This window comes from Aythya ferina, assembly GCF_964211825.1.
Source record: "Aythya ferina genome assembly, chromosome: 17".
NCBI classification, from domain to species: domain Eukaryota; kingdom Metazoa; phylum Chordata; class Aves; order Anseriformes; family Anatidae; genus Aythya; species Aythya ferina.
The window spans coordinates 6,954,031-6,980,780 of record NC_140316.1 but is presented as its reverse complement, the minus strand read 5'-3'; the positions used below and the strand labels follow the sequence as shown (position 1 = coordinate 6,980,780).

General features: G+C 44.9%; 1 protein-coding gene across 1 annotated transcript; it reads right to left on the bottom strand.

The window, feature by feature from the left end:
• Nucleotides 1-591: 591 nt before the first annotated feature.
• Nucleotides 592-18,730, bottom strand: LOC311446259 (T-box-containing protein TBX6L). The gene is made up of 12 exons (XM_084539228.1): nucleotides 18,685-18,730; nucleotides 18,110-18,304; nucleotides 17,306-17,507; nucleotides 14,860-15,177; nucleotides 10,160-10,304; nucleotides 9,060-9,162; nucleotides 8,442-8,606; nucleotides 7,973-8,119; nucleotides 7,374-7,444; nucleotides 6,104-6,195; nucleotides 4,595-4,787; nucleotides 592-3,643 (listed from the first exon to the last, which is right to left on the bottom strand). Exons 4-12 carry the CDS (start codon nucleotides 14,873-14,875, stop codon nucleotides 3,217-3,219), a joined length of 1,359 nt encoding a protein of 452 aa, XP_084395354.1. The 5' UTR covers nucleotides 14,876-15,177; nucleotides 17,306-17,507; nucleotides 18,110-18,304; nucleotides 18,685-18,730; the 3' UTR covers nucleotides 592-3,216.
• Nucleotides 18,731-26,750: the final 8,020 nt, after the last annotated feature.

Below are 26,750 nucleotides of genomic sequence, written 5' to 3'. Positions count from 1 at the left end.
CACATCCTGGGCCAGGCGAGAAGGGACCGCGCCTCTGGGAGGAACCGCAGTGCCTTGTGAGGGCCTGGGGAGAGCCGAGCGCCCCGTGGGGTCACGGCAGCAGCACCACGGGTGCTTCCCCCAGGCCCTGCCACCGTCTGTGATCAGGGAGCAGCGAGGTGGTGTTTTTCTGCCATCCCCACTTGCATTGAAACAGCCTCAGACGGGGCTTGTGGCTGCAAAACCAGTAGGAGAAACCAAAATAAATCAGGGTCTTTATTTCCCATAGGAAATGTACCTAGATCCCACTTCAAGTCCGTTTGTCCCCATCCTTATGTAACTCTGCTGTGGGAGAGGAGCAGAAAACAGAGAAAATAAACAACTTGCTGCAAAGAATTAGCACAAGACTGAGTCATAGCGAGCACTGCAAGCAGATAACCTGGGGCTCGCTGAGTAAGCTGCAGAGAACAACAAGCGCTGAGATCAACAGCGTGTGCCAGGTAGGAACTGGCCCCAGGTAACATGACCACAGCGGAGCCACTGGCGTGCTGGAAAGAGATGCACAAAAACCACATTTCAGAGTTTATTTTATTGCTCTTAATGGCCTGCCTTCCGCATGTCTCATTTCCTTTTATTGAAGCTGTCAGGGAGGCATTACATTATCTCACATGTGTGCAAAAACAGGACTTCAGTCAAGCTCGTACAGATTTTAAATGCCACAGCTGAAGAAAACAGAGTGGAAACTGCAAAGGGAGGAGGCGGCAGCAGAGTCCAGAGCGCACACACCTACGGGCAACATTTTCCAAGGCTTCACAGAGCAGCAGAGCTGCAGTCTCTAACCAGAGGCGGGCGGGAGGCAAGTGAAGGTACCTCGCTAATGAGCAGGATGATTCACTGAAGGGCAAGGAGTCCTGCTGCAGCAGAAGGCTGATGAGTAATTACTGGCTCCTCCTATGCACACAGCTAGGTCTTCCACCCGGGTGCGGCGGCCGCCTGCCAAGCCAGCCCTACCAACAGGCCCTGTGGGGCAGCAGCACCCCCAGAGCTGCTCTGAAGGTTTGGAAATAGCCCGGGTCTCTTCAGCTCATCGTACTCACCACAGCACAGTTTCCATCCTCATTAGCACCCTAGGGAAATACAGCCCGACTTCTAGGATAAAGGACCTGACCTAGGAACTAGCCAACTCCTCGGCCAGGCTTCTCACCTGATCTCCAAGGCTCAGAAAAGCAGTGGTGGCAAAGTGAACTACCGACACTCAGAGACACGACCTCTCCTCGCCCGAAGAGGACAGGCTTTTACAGCTGCCCTTTGCACGCAGCTGGCCTGTGGGCAGCAGGAAAGCACAGCGCTCTGGGGCTAACAACAAGCTCCTCCACGTTTCTTCCCCGAGTGATTTCTCCGCAGTGAATCACTCGCGTTCGCAGGCGTGTGGTGCACAGCGGGTACAGGTCAATACTGGCGAGGGTGCTGCCGGAGGAGCAGCGAGCCGACATCATCACATGCAGTGTGGTGAAGCCTGACCTTTACTTGTGTGCTGCACATCTCACGCCCATCCTGTGAGGCTGAGGGGAAGTATTTGGCTGCTCTGTACATGTAATTGTGGTGCAAGGCCGGTTAGCAATATGCTATTTAAATAAGGAAGTAGTCATTGGAGTGGAGTTTCACAAATATGTAGGGCTACTCTTCAAAGTCATTTTAACAATAATAAACACAGTTTAACACCTCTACACTATGCACACGCACAGCGCTGGCCTGGTCTGCTCAGAGAACATCTTGCTACACACACACACAGGATGCCATCTGGCAAACGGACTAAAGGACACACCTCACTGCCTACTGACGGCTACAGACCACAGAGCAGTTTATTGCAAGTGTTACAAGAAAACATTCCCTAAATAACAACAAGGAACACACCTATCCTCTCTGAGAAGCAAAGAGCCTGTCTCAAACAAGACCCCACTTGGGCAAACGGGGACACTTCCCCCTTCGAACACAAGGACAAAAATAAATCCTCTGTGCCAGGCACCTTGCAGGCTGCTCACAGACAGAACAGCTCCTCCAGGAGAGGGGACCAGAGATAAGGAAGGTGAAAGCACTGACAGCTGACTGGACATGGAAGCAGATCCCTACAGGCACCCGAGCAGCAGCACGAGGACTGTGCCGAGCTCTCCAGCGGGGCAGAGAGCAGCGTGGCACACAGCTCCGTGCCTACGGTGCTTTCACTGTGCTAAAGGATGTGGGCGAAGCACAGCGCCAGGCTGGTCAGGAGTGTCTTCTGACTAAGCTTTCTCATAGCACAGCACACAACAGCTATAAGTTAAATTCCCCAGGGGTGGCAGGGGGTGGAGGAAGGAAGAAGTTCACAGCGAAAGACTTCCTCTCCCTCGAAAGGAAGAGGTCAGAGTGACACGGCCAGCACCACTGCTGAGGGCCCTATTCGGGCCAGGCACAGGCCTTCGGAGGCCCCCGGAGCAGCCCCAAATTCTGTGAACGACCTCCCTCCACCACCAGCAGAAGGAAAAGTATTTCACTAACCTCGAATCTAGGGGTGACAGAAGAGGGGTGGGCATGAGGGACACGCAGACACAACACAGCGCCTTGCTGCTGATTCTCTTGCAGAGGACAAACTCTTCCCTGCCTGCATGACCTGCAAACACGTTTCACTGCATATTTTACCGTCACATGCTCCTGGAAAAAAAAGGCAAGACTCTAGCTTCAGTTTGACTATACTAAGTGAGGGAACTGCTCAAAGAGTCACTGGGATTGCATTTTTTGCTTGTCTTCGCAAAAATCTTCTACAGCTTCTTGGCCACCTGGAAGGCTAACTGAAGCTCCTCAGCCCCTATCTCCTTGCACTGATTTTCCTGTGAGGATTGGATTTTGGAAGCTGCCACATGCAAGATGCAAATGCAGACTGGGACAGGGTTTGGCAGCTCTTTAACTACTGCTCTTACAGCTTGTGTGCCACTCCTGTTGGAAACAAACAATGCAGAACACACTGATTCAGCCAGATGTGCACTGCCATAGCCGGGGCTGCCAGCACTTCTGCTGCTGCTTGTGAAATACCACGAGGGCTGTTGTGCAAGGAGACAAGGAATTGAAGGTGTCCCATGCTCCCGTGTGTGGCAATGCCTCCTTGTCTAGTGTAGACAAGGCTTCAAGATTAACACCCCAGAGCAAATTTGTCCTCATTTACAATTTTCTTTTAGTCTTTTCATGGAGAAGGTTCTTCCCTGCTCACCAGCAGGCATAGGGGAACAGCGGGTACTGGCTCCACTCTGCCACGGTCCCGTGGGCATGTCCTGAAGCCCCCTGTGCGTTGTAATCTGTGGAGAAGGCCGAGTAGCTCATTGCCCTGTACTGGCTGTGGGAGGGCACCATCCACTGGCCAAGACCTTGCTCGGTGCCGTACGGACTGTACATGGGCGCTCGGGCTCCAGGTTTCCCCACCGAGTCCAGAGCCATGTTCACCACTCCCGTATAGTCCTGGGGAGGGGGCAGAGGCGGGGGGAGCGGAGGCAGGTTGGAGAAGCCCTCTGGGAGCTGTTTGGAGTCGTGCTCAGGCACTGTGGCAAGATCCAAGGGGTGGCACCTTGCTCGGAAGTCATTCAAGGCGGCGACGTCGCGGGCAGGAATCTGCTGGCTGTCCCCAGCTTCATGGAACCTGAGCCCCGAGGGCAGAGAGAAGAGCAAGTCAAACCTACCGCAGCAGAAAACCACTGAAAACCCACAGAGATTCCCCAGGGAAAGGCAGGGCAAGCCCTTAGCATGCCCTCTTCTCCTCACTGTTTCAAACATCTGCTGTCCATTCAAAACAAGCATGTCTACAAGGACCATTTGTCTCTGTACAGGCTTCTTACTCCCTCCGTGTGCCTTGCTTCCAGAAGCCTTGACCCGGAGTGGGAACGTGCAATGTGTCAGCTATTTCACAATGATTTCCCACGTGAGAATACTTGCATGAAAGCAAAGTGAGCCATCCTGTTCTCCAATGCACTTACACACATTGCGTATCAGAAGGGGGCAGAGGAGCATCAGCTCAGTCACTCTCCAGCTTCACGTGTTGGCTGATTGCACATTAACTCCCACGCAAATACAGCCTCACCTACTGCTTTGTCTTATTGTTAACGTGGATTTTAGCCCAAACCTAGCTGTCACCCACACAGAAGGGCTAAGTGCCAGAGAAGGTAAGCTCAGCCCGCCCTAGCTCTGGCTAAGTTCTAGCCTGGGCTTACTGTAACTCGTGTCTGAATTTGCAATGGCAAAGAGGGAAACATCACTGGAGTCCTGCCACTCCTCCAACACACTCCCACCAAAGGACAGGCAAGTTCTGTGGTACATGCAGTTGGCTGGGAAAGCATTTTAGGACAGGGAAATAGAGAGCACTACTAAGACATGAGTATGCCCAGAAGCAGTGGGCTAGAAGTAACACAAAGGCTTTATTACAGGGATAGCTCCATGCTGCTCGAGTACCTATCACCCAAGTATGGCATGCAAAAGAAAGATATCCTTCCTCACTCACTCTGGCTGTTTTTCTTAGGAAACACCATGTAGAAGAGGAGGACTCCCATCAATTTAAGGGTGGCTTTGGACACGAGCACCGAGAGATGGGACTTACCGGTATGTCTGGTAGGATGGGGTAGGCACTTGCTGCTCTCTGGCTGGACCCTCCCTCTGGTCGGCTGGCGCCGGCGATGCTGCAGTAAAGGCATGGCTGCCGTTCTGCTCGGAGATCCAGAAGGGGTAGCCACTGCTGACGGCGATGGGGTTACTCTCTTCCTTCACATCCACATTCTCATCTTTCTCGAAATCTGACTCACAGTGGGGAAAGAAAGAATGGGGAAAAATGAGAAAGGAGAAGAGAGAGCCAGGGCTCACAACGGTTTATTAGCAGCGGAATTAATTGCAGAGTGGTGGAAGGAAACACACTATTACCTCTTCTGCAGTCATACTGCCTTAAGGAACCAGCCCTTTGCTGCTTTTTTCTGTCCTTACACTGTGGCATTCAGTCCTTCCCTGTCCCCTCTCCCTAGCTGTGCCACTGCAAGTAGTGCCCTGAACTGGAACACCGAATGATCAAGCTTAAAAATAACCTAACAAAGAGTAAAGGTTACTTTAAAATGGTATCAGTTCCCCCATCTGCATCACGACCCAGCTGTACAAGCGCCAGTGCTGGCACAACTGCACACACAAGAACCAAGGCAGATGGGTAGAAGAAAGCCATGGGCGACACTGCAAGCTGGCATCACTGTTGAAAAGAAAATGTTTTGAAAGAGCAGCCTTTGATCACATGTGGTCACAAAGCATGGCTGGGAGGCTGGTGCATGGAGAGCTGATGAGCAGTCACTAATGACAAGTGACATGTGAGCAGGCTCCTGTGGACCATACACAGTCAGAAGACTTCCTAACCCCTTCCTCATCCTAACACAAACTGAATGTGTGTGGGGGGATATCAGGCAGAAATTAACAGAGGGAAAGGCCTCACAAAGGATGATCAGTCATCATTTGTTGGCTCATTCTACTAAAAGACATCTCTCTGAGCTGCTTTCCTGGCTGCTGTCGTGGGTGCAAAGTGGGTGCCCTTCAAGGATTACAATTAAAAAGCATAAGCAAGCATCAGAAATTTTAAGCAGCTGAATCTGTGTCACTGTGCATGTTCTCTGGCTCCCCATCCCAGTCCCCTGCTCTGTTTGGCCAAACTTCTGTGCTGGGGCTTCCCTCCAGGGCTGCCACCTGTGGGCAGGGGCAAGTGGTGCACTCTCTGCATTCTGGAAGCATCATGCCAGAAAATGCAGTGTTGGAAGAGCAGGCTGTACTGCTTCCCTCTCACCTGCATAGAGCAAAATCTTCTTCAAACAGGGATGTGCTGGTCCTGTCTCACACTTCTGCCTACTCATTCAAGCTGCCCCCTCGGTCATTCCTTATTCCTGGCCATCCTCCTCCCTGAATTAGGGAATTAACACCACTTTCCAGCTTTGCAAAGCCGTACGCAACACCCTTTGGGTGCCCTGCCCAGGCCACTCTCCCCAGACAACAGACAGAGCAGAGCAATGTCACTGCCTGGTTTCCTTCCTGTGGCTTAGGCAGTGTTCGGGACTGACTCTGGGTTTGTTGTTATCAAGATTACCACGTTCCTCAGCACCAGACTCCTTTTCCTCAGGCAGCTTCCTCTTCTGGCCCTTGGCTGGACTGGGCTTCTGGGATTTGGCTCGTCCTTCCCTGGGAAAGAAACAGTGCATGGGAGTAGTTTGCAGTTAGCTTTCTACCTAGATAAATAACACAAGGGATGCTGGACAAAGGCCTGGAAGACAAAAAGATGGGATGAACCTCTCTGATGTCCTGCATGTTATATTTCTGCTCACAAAGCAACTTGACAGATCCATGGGGAATGTTTGCCACAGTTGATTTACAGAGTTGTGCTGCCTGCCACAAGCATCAGCTTCCAGGGAGAGCTCTTGCCCCACAGGATACTGGGGATAAATCAGTAAAGGGGTTGCTGCTCCCTTCATGCTTGTACAAAAGGCAAAATCAGAGTGGAAACCTCAGCAGGTTTTTGCACTGAGTTAGTAACTGTACCCAGTGTTGGATACACATACTACTAGATATGCGTATAGTAGGGTGGGTGTTTTGCTTAAAAGCAGCCTTTTTCCTAAATGGAAAGCTTAGTCAGAAATGATCCTATTATGAGGAGAAAGAACATCTCTGACAGTTTTGAAGGTTAAGTAACTAGAGTCAGGTTGGGCCTTTTTTCTTCAGGATTTTTTTTTTTCAGGCATAAGATAAAACTAAATCTCAGATATTTTCGTACTATTTTCTGCTTGGGGAAAAACAAACAAACAAACAAACAAACCATTTTTTCCCTCTCTATTACCAGTTTGTGGGTTGCATTCAAGATTACTTATTTGTTTAAACTCTCATCCACTGGCTGCGCTCAGACCAGAGAGACCTCACTTGTACTGGTGTTCGACTTTCCTCTTGCAGACAAAACTTGCTGCTCGAAGAGACACTTTTCCACCAAAGAGAAAAGGAGGTGTGAGAGCCTTCAAACGTCAGAAGCAAGCTGATCTCACAAGGACAGAACAATCTACTGTGGAGTCCTTTTACCTTTATCACCACTATTCCCATGTCAGATTCCAATCTAGATCCAAACTACAACACAATGTAAGGTATCAAATCTGTCACGTTTCACACATTTCTGTAGGAAATCCTCTGTTTCCTCCCATTCCCCAAGCCTCTTGGGCAGCTTCTGCGCAGCATCATTCCCAGATACGGATAAATGCAATGTCCAGAGCAAAAAGCTCTGCAGAACTAGCTGGTATACTTTGCTCTGTGGACTTGTGTAGAATTCACAAGTAAACTCTGGTTATACATAAACTGAGATGGAAAAAACAGCTTACCGTCGAGTGTTCTTCCCATGCTCCCGGAAACCTTTAGCAAATGGATTGTTGTCAATCTTCAGCTTTGTGATCTTAAAATAAAGGACCAAGATTTGGTATTGTGGTAACTGGTTGGGCTCATTATTATTTCAAGACCTTCACCTCAGTATTTATCACAACAGGTTTTGGGGGAAGAAGGGCAGGGGCAGGTGTTTGGGGGATGCCCTTGCCACAGCATCTGAGCTCTCCCAGCAGTTCCCTCTATTAATTACGAAGTGAGATATAGAGAGAAGTGACTTTCACAGGATCAGTGGGAATTTGAGTGGTATTGATCTGACCAGACACATATACAGGGCCAGTACCTACATCTGGACCTCTGTCTCTACTTTTTACTGCATTTGGGATTCTGTTGATCACTGACAGGGCACTTAATACAATTAGTGTGCAGGATTCATCTAATCCCTGAGTAGACGTTTTCTACAAGAACAATAACGTGCCAATTTCTTTCCCCTGTCCATCACAGGCACGCAGGGTACCTAGCACTGAAGGAGACATCTTCCTCTACATGATTTCTAAGGACAGAATATTTAGCAATGTGTCAAAGGACTTGCACACTGTACCTGCTCGTTCTGGTAGGCAGTAACAGAAGTGAAGACAGTCTCAGGGAAGCTGAAGACTTGGAAGATGCTCCAGCGGACACTGAAGAGGTCATCTGCCTGCACAATGTGGAAGCGAGGCTTGTAACGGTGCATGGAGTGGAGGATGATCTGGCACAGAAACAAAAAGAGAAGGTTTCCATGTGCAACCACTGCTAATGCACTGTGCAAAGTCTTCTGTGGAGACTCTCGGGACATCCCTTTCAAAACAGAGGTTCCTGCCTGGGACTGGTGTCTTCACCTAGACAGCAGAGACTAAAACCTTCCTTAGCAGCTAGTTAAGAGAGCAGAAAGGCCGGGCTGAGGAAGGAAGAGAGGGCCCTTGGATATCTTTTAATTTCCACAATCTAATTACTCGCACATCTTATTTCACTTAACATCTATCTGCAATTAATCCCAAGAGAGAATGGCACAAAGGCCAGCTGCAACCTACGTGCCCATGTTGATCCAGAGTGTTGTTGGTGAGCTTCAGTTTTTGGAAGGAGACAGGCTCTTTCATCCAGTGGCTGCCAGGAGCTGGGGAATCTGGGTGGACGTAGGTGCGACAAGGGAGCTGGGGCTCTGCTTTTCCAGCAACTTCCCACTGATCTTTATTCCACTGTGAAGGGAAAGATGGAAATCTAGAGCTTAAAAAACCTACTTTTGTTATAAGGAGCCCCAGCAACTTTGCTTCACTGCATGATTTAGTGGATTCCTCTGAGGCATGCAGTCCTGACAAGTAGCAGATTTTCTCTCATGAGCCATGATCGTGTTACCAAAACACCTCCAAGTTTAGGCCTCATTTTTCCTCCCTTTCTCCCAGTGGTTGTCAGAGAAGTCTGACATTAATCACGATCAAAATAGTACTGCTTACAATGAAGATTAGTTACCTTTCCAGCTGCTCCCCAAGCATAAGTGACAAATAACTGCAGAGAGGCGTAAAATCCACCAATTACTTCTGAACTTTGTCCAAGACAATTTATTTATCAGCCTGGACAGTGAAGCATAAAGATTAATCTGTTTCAAACAACAATGGAAGGAAAGCATAACGTCTATCATTTAAAGTACTTACCTTGTACCTGAAGTTGTCCACTGGCACAAAATCTACCAGCATGAGGTACTTGGCATATGGGATTAAGCCAGAGACTTTGATTTTGCATTGTGGAAACATGCGTCTGAAGGAGAAATTAAATATACAGTATAAGGATTTCTGTACAAAGTGGATACTGTTTCATGATCTACCCAAGCAGCAGGTCACGTTCACTCACTGTTGTGCAAAGTTCTGGTAGCAGTATTTCTACAGGCCAGCTACTGAACGTTTCTACTATCTTATTGATGTATTGATTGTCTAATCCTATGGGTTTAGGTGGAATAGGCACTAAGGGGACAGTAGTCTCTGATGGCCTGACATGGTTATTGCTTTTGTTCTTCTGACTCCTGTAATGCAACAGTGGAAAACTTAAAGAAAGCACTTGGAATTTGCATGTAGTTCCTAGCTTTATGCAGCTAGCACAGACCTGGAGCACAGATTAAAGGATTTTCTAGCGTGGGTTGTGCTCATCTGAGAACAGATCTAGCTTTCCGTTCCAGTATTCCCTACCACCACTTTTATCTTCTGACTTCGCAAAAAAGCTTCAACAGCTACCTCCCTACCCAAAGGGATTGCTTTAGCTCACAGCAGTTGACACAATACATTACAATTTCATATTCCTTCACTGCAAGCTCCCCAACACATGATTTAAATTTGAATTTTAGAGTAGCCTGCTTGCACTGATCATTACCATTCTATGCCACGTTCTCATCTGCACTTGCAGAATCAAACCCAGGTATTTACTGCTCAACTGCTCCTGCCCGCAACGGAGGCAAAATAAGTTCAGGGCACTTTCCAGAGCAACCTCCCAGCGACAGGATGAACATCGGTGTTAAGTACTGAGATAAGAGCAGAAAAGATTTCACAACACATCAGCCCCACAGTGACCTTTTGCACTTCACAGTTTGGACCTCTAGGACATCCTGAAAACACAAGTCTTCTGCCAGAGGCAGGGAGATGCGGAGATGCGCATAACTGGCTAACAGTTTAAGAGCTATCATGAAAAAAAAAAAAAAAAAGTGCTGGAGTTTTGCAAACAGATTGGAAGGGTGTGGTTTGGGCAGCTGTCCTGCTCCCCTCACCTGCCAGATTTGGTGATGATCATCTCAGTTCCTATCTGATGAAACTTCATCCAGAGCCCCATGTCCTCCAGGGTGACCACGATGGAGCTCTGCGGGTAGGGCTCCAGGCTGGGGGAAGGAAGTGCATCACACGGTGCTTTCACGTCTAGGAAGGAGAGAAAACAGTAACTTCAGACAGGCAGGAGGGGAGCTGGCACGAAGCAGCCTCTCCTGCACAGAGGCAGGGCTCTGAGAAGCAGCACCCATGTCAGCCCTCCCAGTACCTGTGCTCACAGTTACCAAATTTCACGTGCTATTGTAACAGATGGGCTCTACATCTGGTCATTCACTCCTCCTACCTGCCCCCAGGACTTCTCAGCCCCACATCAGTGCACAGGGCACAGCCCTGGTTTAGCTCAGGTAGGTGAATGTTATGGATTTTACCCAGGAAAGGCCCAGGTGCTGCCAAGAGCTCATAGAATCATAGAATCATAGAATATCCTGAGTTGGAAGGGACCCTTAAGGATCATCAAGTCCAACTCTTTGACACCGCACAGGTCTACCCAAAAGTTCAGACCATGTGCCTAAGTTCACAGTCCAATCTCTTCTTAAATTCAGACAGGTAGTCCGCACCACAATAAACCTCTTAAATAAAATCCATTATCTTCCTTTCAAGGTTTCTTTGTTACTTAGTAGACTCAGAAGGAATAAAGGCTTCTTTGACAGGTTTAGTTTTAGGGGATAAGTCCTTTTGTAAAGATCTGTGTGTTGAACAAATTGAACTTGATTTCCTTTATTCCACAGCTCTGACTGCTAGGTAACCACAATCTGCTTTTATTCCTGTTCTGGTATGATCAGGGTTACACAAAACACTTTACCAAGAGAATGAAAAAGGATTGGAAATATTTTAACTGTAGCAGTAGAAGAAAACAACAGATATTCGGTAGCAGAGGTGAAAAGTCACTCCGGAGGACTGCAGAGGGATAGACAGGAGACCAAGATGTAAATGGAGACAAGAAAGGAAGGAGACAGACCTGGACCAGGGAATATTCCAAAAAAAGGATGGCTGATCTGAACTGGGCTTGGAGATGGAGACCACTGAGATGCCTGTGACGGCAGCAGAAGGCAAAGGACTAATCATGCTCCTGGGGAAGGGAAAACTACCCCGGAGAAACTTCAGTGCCGACAGTCCCTACCTCCTCTGCAATGCCGTTTGGATTAAAAACCTTCCATAGGAGCTCTTCACACAAAGCTACTGTAACACACACAAGATCGCTGCTGCTGCCGCCCTACTGAAGAGCTCAGGCAGAAAAGAGTCTAGGTCCAAAAGTGTGGCCTGGTGTAGCTACTGGTGGATTGATTTCAAAGCCAGCAAGGCTTTGCTAACACTGCTCTGTGTATGAAGCACGTATCAGTAACTCTGCTTGGCTCGGAGAGTGCTCACAGCAGCAGCACCGTCCTCAGTTTAACGAGGGCAGGCCACTTCTGCTGGGTGTTGTGTTACCAGCCATGGCTATTTGCTTAAAAGGGAGATTTTTCTGCCTCTTAGCCTAGATTGGATTTTATTCAGAGTACAATCAGAAATAAGGGTTTTTATCACCTTGTTACAGTTTTCCTGGGTAATATCTTTAAAAGAATAAACATGAAAATTAGGCAACTACTTCCAGAGAAAACAGCTTCTTTCACAAAGCGACATATTGCCACAAAAACAACTCAATGCAAGCCTAAGGGCTTCTTCCCACTATATTAGGAATTAAGGAACGTTTAAACATAATTCTGCCAGTTTGTAAAGGTCTTTAGACATTAAAAAAAAAAAAAAACAACAACAAACCCTTTACCCTTTTTTCTGCTTTGATCCAACATTAATGAACTGGCTAAGAAGTGACACCTAGTTTGCTCACTAAGATTAGCCTGTTAACATCTTCCTACTAAAGCTTCCCTCATATCCTCTTGCAGAGACATGAAAGCTGCCACGAGACGATGCATTGGGTAGCTCAGTGCAGCACATGTATCAAAAGGAGTTACAATAAAATTGGGCTGATTTCCCACAGGAGTCATCCAGTCACAAATACATGCAAACAGATTTTGATTAGCTCGACAGATGCTCCCTCCTTTCCCCAAATGAATTTTACAATTAACATTTTTGTAAGCAAATTCCAATGCCATTAAATGAGACTACAACAAGGGAGATCTCAGGAGTCCTTACTGAGAGACTTCCAACAAAGAAATCAAAAAGAATGAAAGTAAAAGGAGCTCAGTACTGAATTAAAAATCAAAGGCAGACGTTATCATCTGTTTTTACCAAAATGATCCCACCACACACCTGTATGAGTGACAGGGAGAAAGAGCTGCGCATGCAATAAACATTGCAGCAAAGACTTTAAAATGTTGTTAATGTCATTCTTGTCACAGCTTTTGTGTGCCCAGTCGGAGGCTGAGAAACAGGATCTTTACAGTTTGCATGTGGATCTGGACCACTGTAATGACTGAGCCTTCTGGTAGACCCTCACTGCTGACAGCAAAGTCATGTGCAATCAACTTTGAGGGGATTCTGCAGTGGTGGATCCATTTGCAGGATCTATTTCAGATGTGCTTTGCAGAGCCAGAGGCTGGCTTGCAAATTCACTCCTAGTTTGTGCCCATCCAACTAAAGCCAAGGCTCACGCTCACGTCTTCCCCATAAAGATGCCCGCGTGTTGGAACTACACCACTAAGAGCTTTGTGGCAGGGTGGCCAAGCACTGAGCTGGATTTGTTAGGTCTGTACTTCTGATGTTTCCTCTTCTGCGTACCTTAGGTTTAAAGGATTATTTGAAAGCAGCTTAAACATCTTCCAAGAATTTTAGTTCCAAGCTACTGTAAAACTATTCATTACTATTACCATATTATTACCGCACATGGCACATTTTGAAACATATGCCAAGATGAAGGTGTAGAGCTGCTATGATAAAGGCCAGCACTGAAAATTAAGAGATCTTCACTCTATTCCATGCTTGATTTTAAAGCCCTGATACAAACAAGACCGGTTTGTGCTTTGGTTTCTGTCTAAATTAGGCTGTACCTATCTTTTTCCTATCTTGGAGATGGAGAGAAAGGAAAATGAGAGTAAATTCAGTAATGCTTTGAGGGAAAGGAACAAAAATCTTTGGATAGAAGATGCTGGAGATTAATTCACTCACCGAAAGCAGTCCCTCAATTAATTGTCCACCACTGAGACAATTACATGATGTCAGAAAATCTGTTGCAGACTTCCCATAAAGTATAGTATAAGGTTTGCAATAGTGGGAAACTCCAACAAGGTAAAAGGTACATTTCTTATCTTCATCAAAACTGGTTATCATTACATTGTTTCTGTTTTATTCTCAGTGAAGTCTCATGCTAACAGCTATCTAGCGTCCACGGGGAAGAAACACACATCAGTACGAAAAGCTATCTGATAAATTATTTTTGCCAATAATCATAAATTATTTTTGCCAATAATCAATCAAACCCATGTTTTCTGATCTTATATATGCCAGTAGGAACACCTGGAAAAAACCTCATTTCCTGGAGCCAAGCTTTTTTGGCGCTAAGGAAAGGACTGTGTTTCTACAAGTGCAATGGCTTCACCTCTCAAATGCATGCAGTCATATTTCTGCTGTGTAGGGTCATACACCATAAACAACGCAATAAGAAAATCAGATGACTTCTGGAAGAGCTGGAATCCTTAACATAACAAAATACTGCAACGTGTGATTTTCATTTTTGCACTTTTGCTTAAGTTAAAGTTCTCTTGATGTGGCAGAAATCAGTATGAATCCAATCAGCACCCTACAGATGGCTTTATAAAAAAACCAAAACAATGGCAAAGTTGGAAGTCATCGTACGTGTATTTTGCTTATGAAACAACTCATTACTGCAATAGAGAAAAGAAGGTGAGAATACCCTGCCACCTCTAACGGGTAGGTGAACTGCATACCTAAACTAGGCAAACATTTGTTTCCTTCCAGCACAGAGGAAAACATGGGACTAAATCTGGGTTTCGGTTATACTGACACACTCAGTGCCCCTGGACTGGTCCTTAGTTTCCCGATGCATTATCTGCCATTGTGCCCAACTGATCATGCCCCGCACGGAGGTTAATAAAGAGGTTAATAGCTTGCTGTGAGAAGGACTGATGAAGAAAACCATAAATAAAACCCTGTGGAAAAGAAAAAGAAAAAAAAAACCACACCGCTGTGTTTGGGCATAAAATGCTGGTAGAAGTTGCGGGGTATGTCTGCTTGGAGTTTATATTATCAAAGGGCAGAAAAAAGACAGGGGCAGGCAAAACAGACGGTTTGCATCTGAACTATTAGCAACATACGAAATATTTCCATACCTTCTATGGCCTTCAAACCCGAAGGAACTCATTGTGCTACTTTTCAGACAATATGCAAAAAACATCTTTATCCTTCAGTGAATGATCACATTGCACAAGGTGACCCAGATAAGGGAGTTTAGGGCACAAGAGTGAGTGAACCTCTGCAAAAGATCTTCCACAGCTCCCAAAGAACATTCAAAACCACAATTGTTCAACCATTCCTACAACAAAATTTAGAAATTATCTCTAGCCACACACATACTATAAATGCTGGTATCCCTTCAGGATGGCTTGTTCGCTTTCTAAAATTATTGTGCATTCTTGGCGTATCTCTAGGATCTTTCCACGCAGTAAGGAATAGGAGGGAATCCTTTACCTACCTGATAAAACTTGCATTTTTCCATGTACTGTGGAGTCTAGGAAGTTGCTCAGCCACCAGAGTCTGTAAAAAGGGAGCCCAAATAGTCCAGTTCAAAAGCAGGTCTGATTTCCTGCAGCAAGCAAAAGCCGTTCCATCTGAGATCCAGTGTCAAGAGTGACTGAGATGAGGATGGGACTCCAAGCACAGCTAGCCAAGGTGAGTTCCTGTTTTATGGAGGCTAATGAGCAGGGAGGAGCTTCTCGCCAGGGCTGTCCCCTTGCAATCCTTTGATGTCCAAAGGGACAAAGAGAGGAAGGATCTGCAGCAATGGCTGGGGCTAAGGGAAGAAAATCAAAGAGAATTAACATGGCTTTGACATACAGGAAACCCTACAGGGGAAATGCACCTTGATTTACTGCTAACGCACTTTTAAACAAATAGAGACAAAACCAAAAACATTAGTTAAAGACTTATCTACAAAATAAAACCTTAAACATTTTAAGACCGTTCCAAGGATTTGATATAATTTTCTTGTCCATTCCAAGGATTTGATATAATTTTCATCTCCAAGCACAGAATCACTTTACCGTTGATTTATGGTATCAGAATCAGGACTGTATTGAGCTGTTTATTGCCCAAGTGAGTGATTAACAGTCCGTGGAAAACTTGAGTTTTGAGAATTTTATCCCAGCTCAAATCTGGGATACTGAGGTAACATATACATTTACCAAAAGATGTCTTTTCCACTCACAGAAATGCAGGTGATGGTACAGTGTTACCTACCTAACCAACCTCTCCATTCATAGACTTTAACTGTACCGTTCATTTTCCTGTTGTATTGTTTTTTTGTTGTTCTGTTTTGTTGTGTTTTTTTTTTTTTTGGCTTGGTCCTCACCACTGCATCAGACATTCTCAAGCTCATAGCTGAGGCTGCTCTGCACGATACCTTTTTCTGCTGAGCTTCATCACTGAAAGCTGCAGTTGCTTTAATGACACAGCTATGCTAGCACATCGTTTTCCTGGCAGCAAATTTCTTCAGCTGGCACCTTCCAGCACCAGTGCAAGTGATCTAAAGGTCTCAGGTGTGGACCAGGCACTGGTTTTATTTAGGCCTGCTCTTACTGAACGAAAGGCTGTGCACAAGCTGAAGGACTTCAGTGTTTTCCCTTAATTAGTTTATTCTGCAAGTGTGACCATTAGCTTTTGTACTTACAAGTGCTTACAAGTGCTAAGAGACAGCAATCAAGCCTCATGCTTCAGGTCACAAACCAGTGGCTACACCTCAGTGAAGAAGGGAGTTCTACGCATTCATGGACAGAAACGGCTATACTAACATTTACAGGTCCGAGATGGTGTTCAAAAAGAGGAGGTCAAAAGCAGGACATCAGTCTCGATGGGCCAGAGATGGATCCTGCACAACAAATTTAGGAGTTCTTCATTTCAAAGAGCATTGCTGGAAGGCTGCAGCTGATTCATGGTCTAGTTTTCCTCCCAATAAAACAAACACTTTTTATTTTGTGAATGACATTATTGGGACAGGATTTTTTTGTGAATCACATTATTGGGACGGATTTTTAGTCTGACAGGCAAAACATCCTGAATTTATTTACAGTCAGTTCCTATAGAAGAACATGCTTTTAGTTCTACTTTTTCTGCCTTTTGGAGCAGGCAATGAAACAACACGCAAAGAGGACAAAGGAATTTAATCAGAGGAGGGCCCATCTCTTTTTCACTATTACTTCGAATTTTAGGCATTCTGTTACTGTGGGGGGTGGGGGCAAGAAAGGCCAGTGTTTATTGTGGCAAGAAAGAACATTTAAAAGAAAGGGGTTAGAGAGTTTGATAAGTCCTGAGGAGGATTTTATAGCAGGAGATGGTCCACTGGCTCCTGGCAACTTTGAAGGACCACATCCAGCCTTCCTGACAACCCTTTAAAACTACGGGATAATGCAGCAGACCACAAGCTTCAGCTAACTCGGGGGCATCCAGAACTAGGGGCTCAGTACCACTGAGGAGGAAGTTATCATCTAGTGGGGTAACATCAACTTGTAGCTCAGCTGGAGATTATTTATTACATGTGTAGAAAAATACATTGGAAGGAAAAAGATCAACTGTAAATGGCATCAAGGTCAAATCTCTTCTGCTTGTACTTGCAGAGCCACTACCAGACAAACTGAACAGGATGCAGAAATGCTTTTCTGCTCTGCTACAAAAGGGAAGGCAGCGTCAAATCTGCTCCCTGTGTCCTGCTTTTGTAATGCTAGTAGTTTAACTGCAGACAGCAGAAAAGACGACCATAATCAGAATCTGAAAAGGGAAAATGGAACAAAAATTGGGTCATATTCAAGCTAGCAGTGAGATGGATCAACATCCCACACAGTTAGAATCTGCACAACAGCAGCAGCAGCGCTGGGAATTTCAGACTCTTCACCTGACAAGAGCGTGGGATGTGTATCATGACTTACTGCTTCTTCCACGAAAGGGGATCAGATGGTCTCCTGCTGCCACTTCATTTGCACACTGCGGATCAGCATGTCTAGAGAACACACATTTGCTACAAGTACTCAGATCCTTTTGGCTTTTCCCAGCTGATTGATGAGGAAGGTGGAGTCATTAATTACCCATGACTAGTTAACAACTAGCTTTCTCCCAGCCATTCTAGTTGCGCTGGAGAGGTTTTAAAAGTGAAAGAAAAAAAAAAAAAAGTGAATTTGTTACTATTCCTGGCAAGCGTGGCTAACAGGAGCAATCCCCATGAAATTAATCACAAGCAAAGGGGGATGTAGCAGATTACCCTCCTGTCTGCCCACAGAGTGCCCTGGGCAGTTTGCTGGGAAATCAGAGGTGAACGTGCTGGTGTCTAACAATTCACTGGCAAATCGAAGGATAGGGGGAGGAAAGGGAAGGGAGAGAGAGTGGATGTGATATGTGTAAGCCAGTGACATACACAGCTCTGCTCCAAGCTCATTTACAAGCAGCAGGTAAAAATCCTGCTTCGCCTAGCTCTAACAGTAGGCTCTCCTGCTACGCTGAAGGGGATGAGCTAGGGCAGCACAGAAGGGAGGGGACCTGTGATGACAAAAGCAGAAGTCAAGAGCTTTTTGCTTTGCATCTCTTTGAGGAGGTGATTAGAAAGAAACATTCCCCTCTGTGTTTTGTAGTAAGGCAAATGTTTTCTGGCACTTCTCCTGCACGTGAAGCTTTAACCCTTCACACTCAACAGGCCCGGGAGGGAACTGGCCAGCACACACACCCTCCCCCACTGCTACCTTCTGAACTGAGAGCTCTTTGAGACAGGGTGATCACTTCACCATCTCTGGCTGGTGACGAGGGCTCTCAGACCGCAGAACAGATAAGAACAGCGTGTCAGCTGCAGACTGTGGCTATCAGGATCTGAGTCTGCCAGTGGCTGCACAGGATGCACCACCTCCATCCAGGCAGCATTTCCAGGACACCGTTCTGCCCTAAGAACAAGCTCAAGCACAAGGCATGAAAGTGACTCTCAGGGAGAAGACTGCTGAAATGCAACAAAAAACAGATTAGTAATAACAATCTTTGGAATGAGCCAGCCTTGGATCACTTGCTGATCTGTATTAGCACCCTGGTATGGCAGACAGCAACGCAGCCACTTCAGGCTTCCCTCTGTGCACACTGTTGTGAGAAAGCATTATCACAACAGCTTTAATAAAGGTGGGCTTAAGTGAAACAGTGGTGTCTGCCTGAGTTTGTCAAGCCAAATAAAGTAACACAGAGATGCGTAAAATGCATTTAAGAAATACTCCCCTCTACAACATGAAGATTGCCTTTCTGCCATTTAAATGCAACTCACTTAGCAGATTCCTACCAGGTGCATGTAGGCCATGGTCTCAGAGCATCTTGGCAGCTCTTTACGAAGGGTACTCTGCCATCTGCACAGGATGAGTACTGAAAATATGGGAAGACAGTGTGTCGTTAATGGGACTCAAAATAAAAAAAATAGTCTGTTACATATTTTCATACTTAATTAAAAACATGAAGCAGCCTCAGACTCTCCAGTCATCTTTAAAGCCCACCAATCTGTCCCTTAACTATAGGCTCAGCCTGCTGCAGAGCAAATGAGGCCTGACTGCGCACACCCAGGGCAGTGGGGAAAAGCAGTATTTTTCCAGAGAAAACAAAAATGATGAAAGTGTTGTACCTACAGCTGTGCTAGCCTTGAAGTATGCGACTCCCTGGCCTTGTTAGTGACCAATATCGCATACAGAAAGAGATATAAGTGCAACTTCAACCAGACACTGAACTGGCTAAGTGAACTGACGAGGATCTATCAGGATAGAGAGGTCTGCCTCTGGCAGCATGGGCAGTCTGAAGTCAGGCAGGTTTATAAGCCAGTCTCTCTATGGGGAGGCTACAGGAACAGTAAAAGCCTGCAAAGTATTTTAAGATCCTCTGGTAAAGTATTAATTAAAATTTCTTGTTGTGGTAGGCATAAGGAACAGTGCCTTCCTGGTTCCTTACAGCAGTTCCCATAGTACAGTATTTTCTTTTTATGGTGAGAAATGGTACTTTTTTAATTTTATTTTTTTTCTTTAAGCAGCTGGGTTGGATGTTTTTTTCCTGGTAAAAGCTGTCGTCTGTCTTCAAGGTGTGCTACATGTGCATTTGCATTCAGCCATTCCCATACTGGAACCCACGCAAGAGGCCCCACTGAAGGCAGCCCTTTGTAGGGCTGAAAGCCCCGTGCTGAGTCCCAAATTGTATTACCCCAAAATCTTCCCGGCATTCTCAGCAAGCAAAATCACATTTGGTAAAACAAAACAGTTGGTTGGAGAGGGCCTGTTGGTAACAGCTCGATGCTAAATTCACAACAGGGTCTCTGGACTGAGGCGCAGTGTGCTGCGGGGACTGGCCACATGCCTGCGCCCACCCTGAGGAGGGCTGCATTTAGCAGTGCCGGGAACCTTTTGGGGAAGGGAACATGTGAAAGTTGCCCATGCAAATGAAAAGTAGTACATTAGAAGTTTAACAGAGGCTTTTCCTCTCGCGGGTTTGTGGATTGAGGTATCTGACCACAAAGCTGTGGCTCCTGAACTAAAAAGCACACGCTCTTCTGTCTCCTCTTTATCACATCCGCCCTCCCCAGCCCTCCTGGAATATGCACCCACTTCTCCCAGCAGTTAGTTAGCATTGAGACAAGAAGGGAAATACTTAACAGCCACTTAACACTGAAGGCTGATTTTGGCCTCAAAGGCTACAGTCCAGAGTCAAATGCAAAATATTTCTGTCTAGAGCTCTTTCAAGTTTTCACAGACTCCTGATGTTAGGTGCACTGTTTTCCTGTCAACCCATTGTGTCTCCCAGACGCGGCTCAGCACTCTGTCCCGCTCAAATCCACAAAAGATACCTTTTTTGAAGGACTTTACAGCTCAGAGGCAGCAAGACCAGCTTTGTCACACAGCAGAGGAAAGTGCCAAAAGCACAATGCTGCATAGTGCTGCCCGTCCTCTCCTGCGCTGGGGAATGCTCTCTGCCCCTGCACACCTGGGGCCCTGCAAGGAAGCATAAAGGATCAGCCTTAGAAAACAGGCAGCGAACAGCTCTGGGTTAACACTCGTGCAGAAATATTTTTGTACGGATACACACCCATACACAGGAAAACGCAAAGAGAAGCATTAGGCAGAGCTTAAAAATTGCTGGCGTTTCAATTTAACCATGAACTGAGATCAGGAAAAAATCCTGGGCAGAATGGATTGTGCTGAATGGAAGGCCAGCTGACAATGCTTCAGCAGTCTGCTAAAAAGCTGATCTTTACAGGAAAAAGCAGCACGCCAAACCCAGAAGCTTGTATCTAAACTTTTTGGGCTTTTGAGATTGCAGATACACTGTAATACTGCTTTGGTTTCTGCAAAGGATTCTTTCTGTTGGCGTGCATCAATTTATCATTTCTGTTAGTGTTCATCAAGGCAAGAAATTAACAGATAAAAAGCCCGACCTGAATGATGCGAGTCAGTTTGCAAGGCATTTTGGTTTGCCAAGGCAGATTTATTCTGTGAGAATCCTAAGAAAGTTTCCATACACTTTGTATCATAGCAAGGTTCTAATCACAACATGAAGTCAGTAAACAGAGCATAATTCCCTATCAAAGGGACTGTCTTCAAAGAGTTTATGAAAATGAAGATTTAAAGGTTTTAGAATTTAAAAATAAAGACTTGTGAGCTCTACAGAGCTGAGTAGAGAATTTGAGAAAGATAACGAACAGCAACAGAAAGCATTGGAGAACAGAACAATTAAACTGTATGTAGAAGATTTTGATTCAGAGCATTTTACAACAAATCATGTTTCATTTTACTAAGGTATTTTATGACTGCATTTTTTTCCTTTACATTATTATTTATCAATTCTTAAAAAATAACAAGTTATATAGCCACAGGTTGCACACTACTCTGCCCACACCTCACAGGAAGAAGGGCCCACAGGATGTCTAACCAACCTGCAGAGCTATTTATAGGATCTCCCATAAAAGCAAAGTGAATACCAAGACAGATTTACACAGCACATCCCGCAAAACTGTTTTTGAAAGCCGATATAGAGTATTATGATGGGACATGTAATCTGTAGGGAAGTCTGAAGCCAGTAACAAAAAGCTGGAAATATCTACCCACTTTAAGCAGAAAGTCCTTGGATAAAATCCAGACCATACTTTTTCTCACCCAACTTGCTCATCCCCTGGTAGCAACATGATACTGATGTCCACAATAGCCAGATTCAGGTAAGAATCCTTCTAAATCACCAATAACAGAAAAAAAAGCACCTGTCAGTTTTCACGGATTCCTCAAGTCTGCAGGGGGATGAGGTTGTCATGAATGTACGCTACTTTACATGATCAAACACAGCTTCCTCTTAGCCATTTTTCTGCAGTCCCTAACTCGTCTAGAATTTTCCTCCATTCTTCTTGTATTAACAAATTCCTCATACTCAGTCTTTGTTGCTGCCAAGGGCCAGGGTACAAACTCCAGGCAGGATCACAGACCCCCAGTTCCCTCCCCCTACCCAGCAGATTGTGAAACATTTATGACCTGGCTCTTATGGCTCTAGAGGTGCCGAATGGCCTTCCCCCCCCCTCCAAATCTCAGCTCCTGATGGGCAGCTACAGACCAACTTTTAGCCGGTTTGGTCCGTAGTTGTGGATTTTATTGCCCAGTTTGTCTCTTCAACTCACATTTGTAAGCTCCAGAGTAGATTTTTCCCTGGGTAACACTCTGCAGCTCAAAGAACTCTTCTTGTTTTTATTACATCCTTAGTGATTAAAGGGATATTTAAACCTCACAATGCTCCCTGCTGTGAATATAAAAGCCTGGCATCATTTTGGATAGATGTGTTTAAAAAAATAAATTAAAAATTAGCCCTCCTATAGCAGACAAATGCTTTTAAGTTGTTAAAACCATCAGGCACTTGAGTGATTTAAATACATTGTTTGCTGTTCCTTGAGAGACCAAGGGACAACCCATGGCTTTGAGCTATCTGAACAATTAGACAGACGAGTTCCACTTGGAGTGAGGACAATGGAGGTGTGTAATGACTGTATGATACTGAAAATACTCGATTTCATCTACTTATGAATAAATGACTTAGAATTATTTTCCTCTCTAACCTGGCAATCACTAATGCACACATAACAGGTTCCATTCCTGAAAACATAATCCTTGCTTTTATGATGGAAAAACTGTTTTTAAATGACTGGCACGTTACAAGCTAATCTGTGCCTGTCATCCAAACGTAGATACAAACAACAGTATAATGCAAACTCAATAGACATATCCAAATTCTGCTAAGAAGAGTGCTGGGGAATACTCAGGAGGAAATGAAGTCATATTTGAGAGCAAACATTCCTTCTGAGCACAGATTAGATGGTTATCAATAATGGCCTTACTGGTTTTGCCACCCCCTAATGCTGTAGTTACTAGTTTAAGCTTCTCCAGGGAGCTACTGCCGGAGTTAGATCTGGTGAGAGTTAAATATGCCTGCAGTGCAGGTTTGGACTCACCGCTACGGAGCTCAGAGCTTTCCTCTTCACTGCTAGCTCACTTTGCTGATTGGTGCTGCTCAGTTTCTTCCTCCTAAAACAAATTGTTTTGTTTTGTTTTGTTTTTAATCTTTTTAAAGATTTTTTTTTATTAATCTTTAAAAAAAAAAGATTATCACAAGGTGCAAGGAATATTCACACTTGTACATGCACTAGAATGTGCACCTTGTGGCCCACCCTGAGCTTTTACTGATAATTTTCTCATGACCGAGGCATTTAAAAAGGAGCTTTCCTGTCTGGATTATCTGTTGCCTATGATGGTAACTCACATTGCAGCCATTCCCCCAGACACAGCATCTTCAAGAAACCTGTAGGACCTAACTCCTCTGCATGACTGCCACGCTTCTGTCAAATTGGGCTGCAACCTGGTTAAAAGAGTTATTATGGAGGAAAAAAGGCAGTAAGGCCACACAAGTCTAACTGCTGCAGGAAGTCAGGCCATTGAGGGGGCACAGAAATACTCTTCAAAAGATGAGTTTGGTCACTGTTTCATTAGATTAAGTCCATGCTGTTTTGCCTAGCTACTACAAATAATTGGCATATTCATAAAGACGGCTCTAACCTCAGTCTCCAGCAGTTACAGTGGCAGTTCCAACAAGCCTGCCTAATAAAATTAGTCCTGACTCATTAATATACAAATCCTTAGATACGTTTCACATATACCTGTCAAAGGCTAATTATGACAGGACTACTCAGTATTTAATCTTACTGCCATTCCATGATGCTCCCATCACATGAATTCTAGGTGGTGAAGAGCTAATCCTAAAAAATCTCAGAGGAAAGTGTTGAGAATACTCTTGCACTTCTGGGGAATATCCTGTTGTCTCAGCACTCCTGGTGACCTACCAGTCCTTCACTGATTTACTAATTAGCCTGTTTTATCAGTAAAAGGAACCCAAACACAAAAAAGGAACCATCATTCTTACCATGCTGTAACTCAAATCTGCCCTACGGATTTCTTGCTGACTGTGGTCTTAAAACACTCTCAACTGCCTCTGTCTCTCATCCCTAACAGTGCTCCTACCACCACAGATGGAACTGTTGGTGGAAAAGTAAAATGGTGGCTGGTTTCCACTGAAGTGAGAAGCAGATGCTTGATACAACTGGAACTTGTAGTTAAAAAACTACTTACTGATACCTTCTTGCAGCTGCATCTGTTTTCCTAGAAGCCTTTTTACATCTGCATTGTTGTTGATCTTCAGTTGGGTAACCTGTGACAGAAAAAAAAAAAACAAGGACAAAGAAAAAAATGGTTGGATCAGTGGAGTCAGAGAAATGAATGATGAAAAGGAAAGGTGAAAAATGTAAATAAAAGAAACAAAATAGGGGAAGAGAGAGCATAAGGGAAAGAACCATGTTTAATCATGCTAAATGTTCTCTGACCTTTCAGAAATAGATGGTATTAAGCAGCGCATAGAAACAGCCATTGACAATGTAAAAAGATCAACTGCTGAAATCAGAGAATATTACTGCCCAAACAGTGCTAGAGAAAGGTAACCTCTTTACCAAATCCATCATTTTAAACAAATACACTGGCTTATGAGATAATAAAAAATTAACTCTACCCTAATGAACCTCACCGGCTTGCTTATTTTTGTAACTATGCTTTACCATGGAATAAAACAGAGCATCTTTTAAGAGACATAATTAGAACGTGCAGCATATATTTTAGTCTTACTTTCAGAAGGAATCTCTACATTTCATAAAAAGGGGTGGATGACAGCACATGCTAGAAACAGCTGTAAAGTCACCATGTGTTATACAATTCTCCCAGCACTATTTCATCACTATGTCAGCAGATACTGTGGGGTGACAGCGCCTGGTTCCTATATGTTGTGCAGAGAGCCAGGACAAAAATTACTGCCAAGCCTGGTGATAATCGGATGGGATTCTGCCTGCCCTATTCGTTATCTACCTCACCTAATTCCAGTCTATACCGCTGTGAAAGGAAGTACACATTAACAGCACCTCATATTCTCCTGAGTTTTGTCAGTAACACAGAGTTTTAACCCCCTAACAACTTCAACACGTTATTCTAACTCAAGCTACTGGGCTCCCTGGAAGGCAATTTAGTGGTGTGTGATAAGCAGAAGGCCAGGCTGGATGCTCTGATGCTTCTCCCCTTGCAGCTGTTGTTGTTAAAGCCAGCTACTGAGTTCTGAGGTTTCAAAGGCTTCCACTGGGCAAAGCCATGGCAAAATTCCACTGCAGGATTTTATTTTTTTATTTTATTATATCTGAAGTAGGAAAAATGATCAATTTTGTTAATGAACTAAAGCAAACTCAGAGTCCAAACCTCTGTCTCACTCCTACTTATACTTATACTCCTACATCTCTGCATTGAGAGATGTTCCTTTGTCTCATGCAAACTTAAAGACAGATGGATTGAAAAGGATATGAAAACGGTCACCTTGGAACTGTGCTCGGCTGTCATGGCCACAGAGATCATTTCAGGGAATAAAAAGGCAGTTATTGCACTGCAGGGTAGGGTGCAGGTATGCATGCTGGCCAGCACCACGTGAACCTGAGCTGGTATTTCTGTACCAAATGCAAAATGATCTGAAGCCAAAGACAACATAAGCGATCAGGATAATGGACAATGTCATCAAACCTGCTTGCATTCCTGCAGTCTGCAGTGGTTTTGCAGAAGTTGCTGGTATCCTGCTTCATTTTTAAATAACAGCTCATGGGCCAGAGGGAGCCTATAAAATTTAAAGAGCAGTTGTGCTCTAAGGGACAGGATAGAGGGTTATGGTTAGCAGCTTGGAAGGACTGGTTTAGAAACCTGGAGGCAAAAATTTGATATCAAAACGCATCTACGGTCACATCTTACTTCCACTATGTCTTTCTGACCTCTTTGCCTTGTATATCCTCTCCAGGATGGAAATACACCTCCTCCTCCCTTCACATCACGTTGTCAAGGAGTCGTTCAAGGGAGGTATTGCTGACTTGAATGGCTCTCCCTCTCTTCTGACTTTCCCCTAAGAGTTGCTTGGTATCACTTAAACTTTTCTTTTGAACACCATGGTGTTCAGCCACCTCCATCTATAAAACGTGTTACTATTAAGGAGGTTACAATATAGAGATAGTTTATATAGTTTTTTTTAAAAATAGTTTTCTGCAGTAAATGCAACGCTTCTATTTCCCTGTTGGATGCATAACCACATATGTGAAAATAGCATAGAGATGAGCAGGAAAGTGGCAGGGCTTCTTCCTGATAGTCTGCTCTAAAGTAAACTGGCAAAATCCCACTTAATTCTTATTGCCTTACTATCAAAGCTACAGGTGAACTGGAGGGAGAAGGGATGGACTGAACATGGCAGAAGCTTTGAGCAGTTAAGAGTAGCTTCATTGACTGATGGCTCTGTGGTACAACATTCATCAGCATCAAGGAGACAGAGGGTCCAGGCCTGAAGCTAGCAGCTGCCAGGAGGAAAATGATGTCCGTATGAAGGGAGAGAGCAGAACTGCGTGCTGTCACTGAAGGGTTGATGCTAGATTACCTTGTGCTCCAGTAGAAGCAGAAGTGCAGCTGTCAACAGAACATGCCAGACAGCTGACACAACACACAAAGCCTTCCTCTTCACCTACTCCCTTCATCTTCATCTTGGGACCATAGCTCTGCCTCTCCTTTGACATTTGTTCACATTGTGCATTGATACATTTCAAATCTGCCCAAGTTATTTAAGAGGGCCTGTGAGATGAAACATTGATCATCCAGAAGGGAGTCGGTGCAAACTGAGTGAAATGCATAAAGCAAGCATCTTCTATGCTCAAGTTTGAACCTCAACAACAACCCTGAGAAGGGCTTTCTTTGTCTCAGGCCCGTCTTTTGTTCAGAAACTTGA

Excerpts from the sequence above, each read along its gene's own strand:
- LOC311446259 (XM_084539228.1), bottom strand. Across the intron at positions 6,196-7,373 it reads CATGGGAAGAACACTCGACG|GGAAGGACGAGCCAAATCCC; the intron begins GTAAGCTGTTTT and ends TTTCTTTCCCAG. Across the intron at positions 4,788-6,103 it reads GTCTGGTGCTGAGGAACGTG|ATTTCGAGAAAGATGAGAAT; the intron begins GTAATCTTGATA and ends ACTGTGAGTCAG.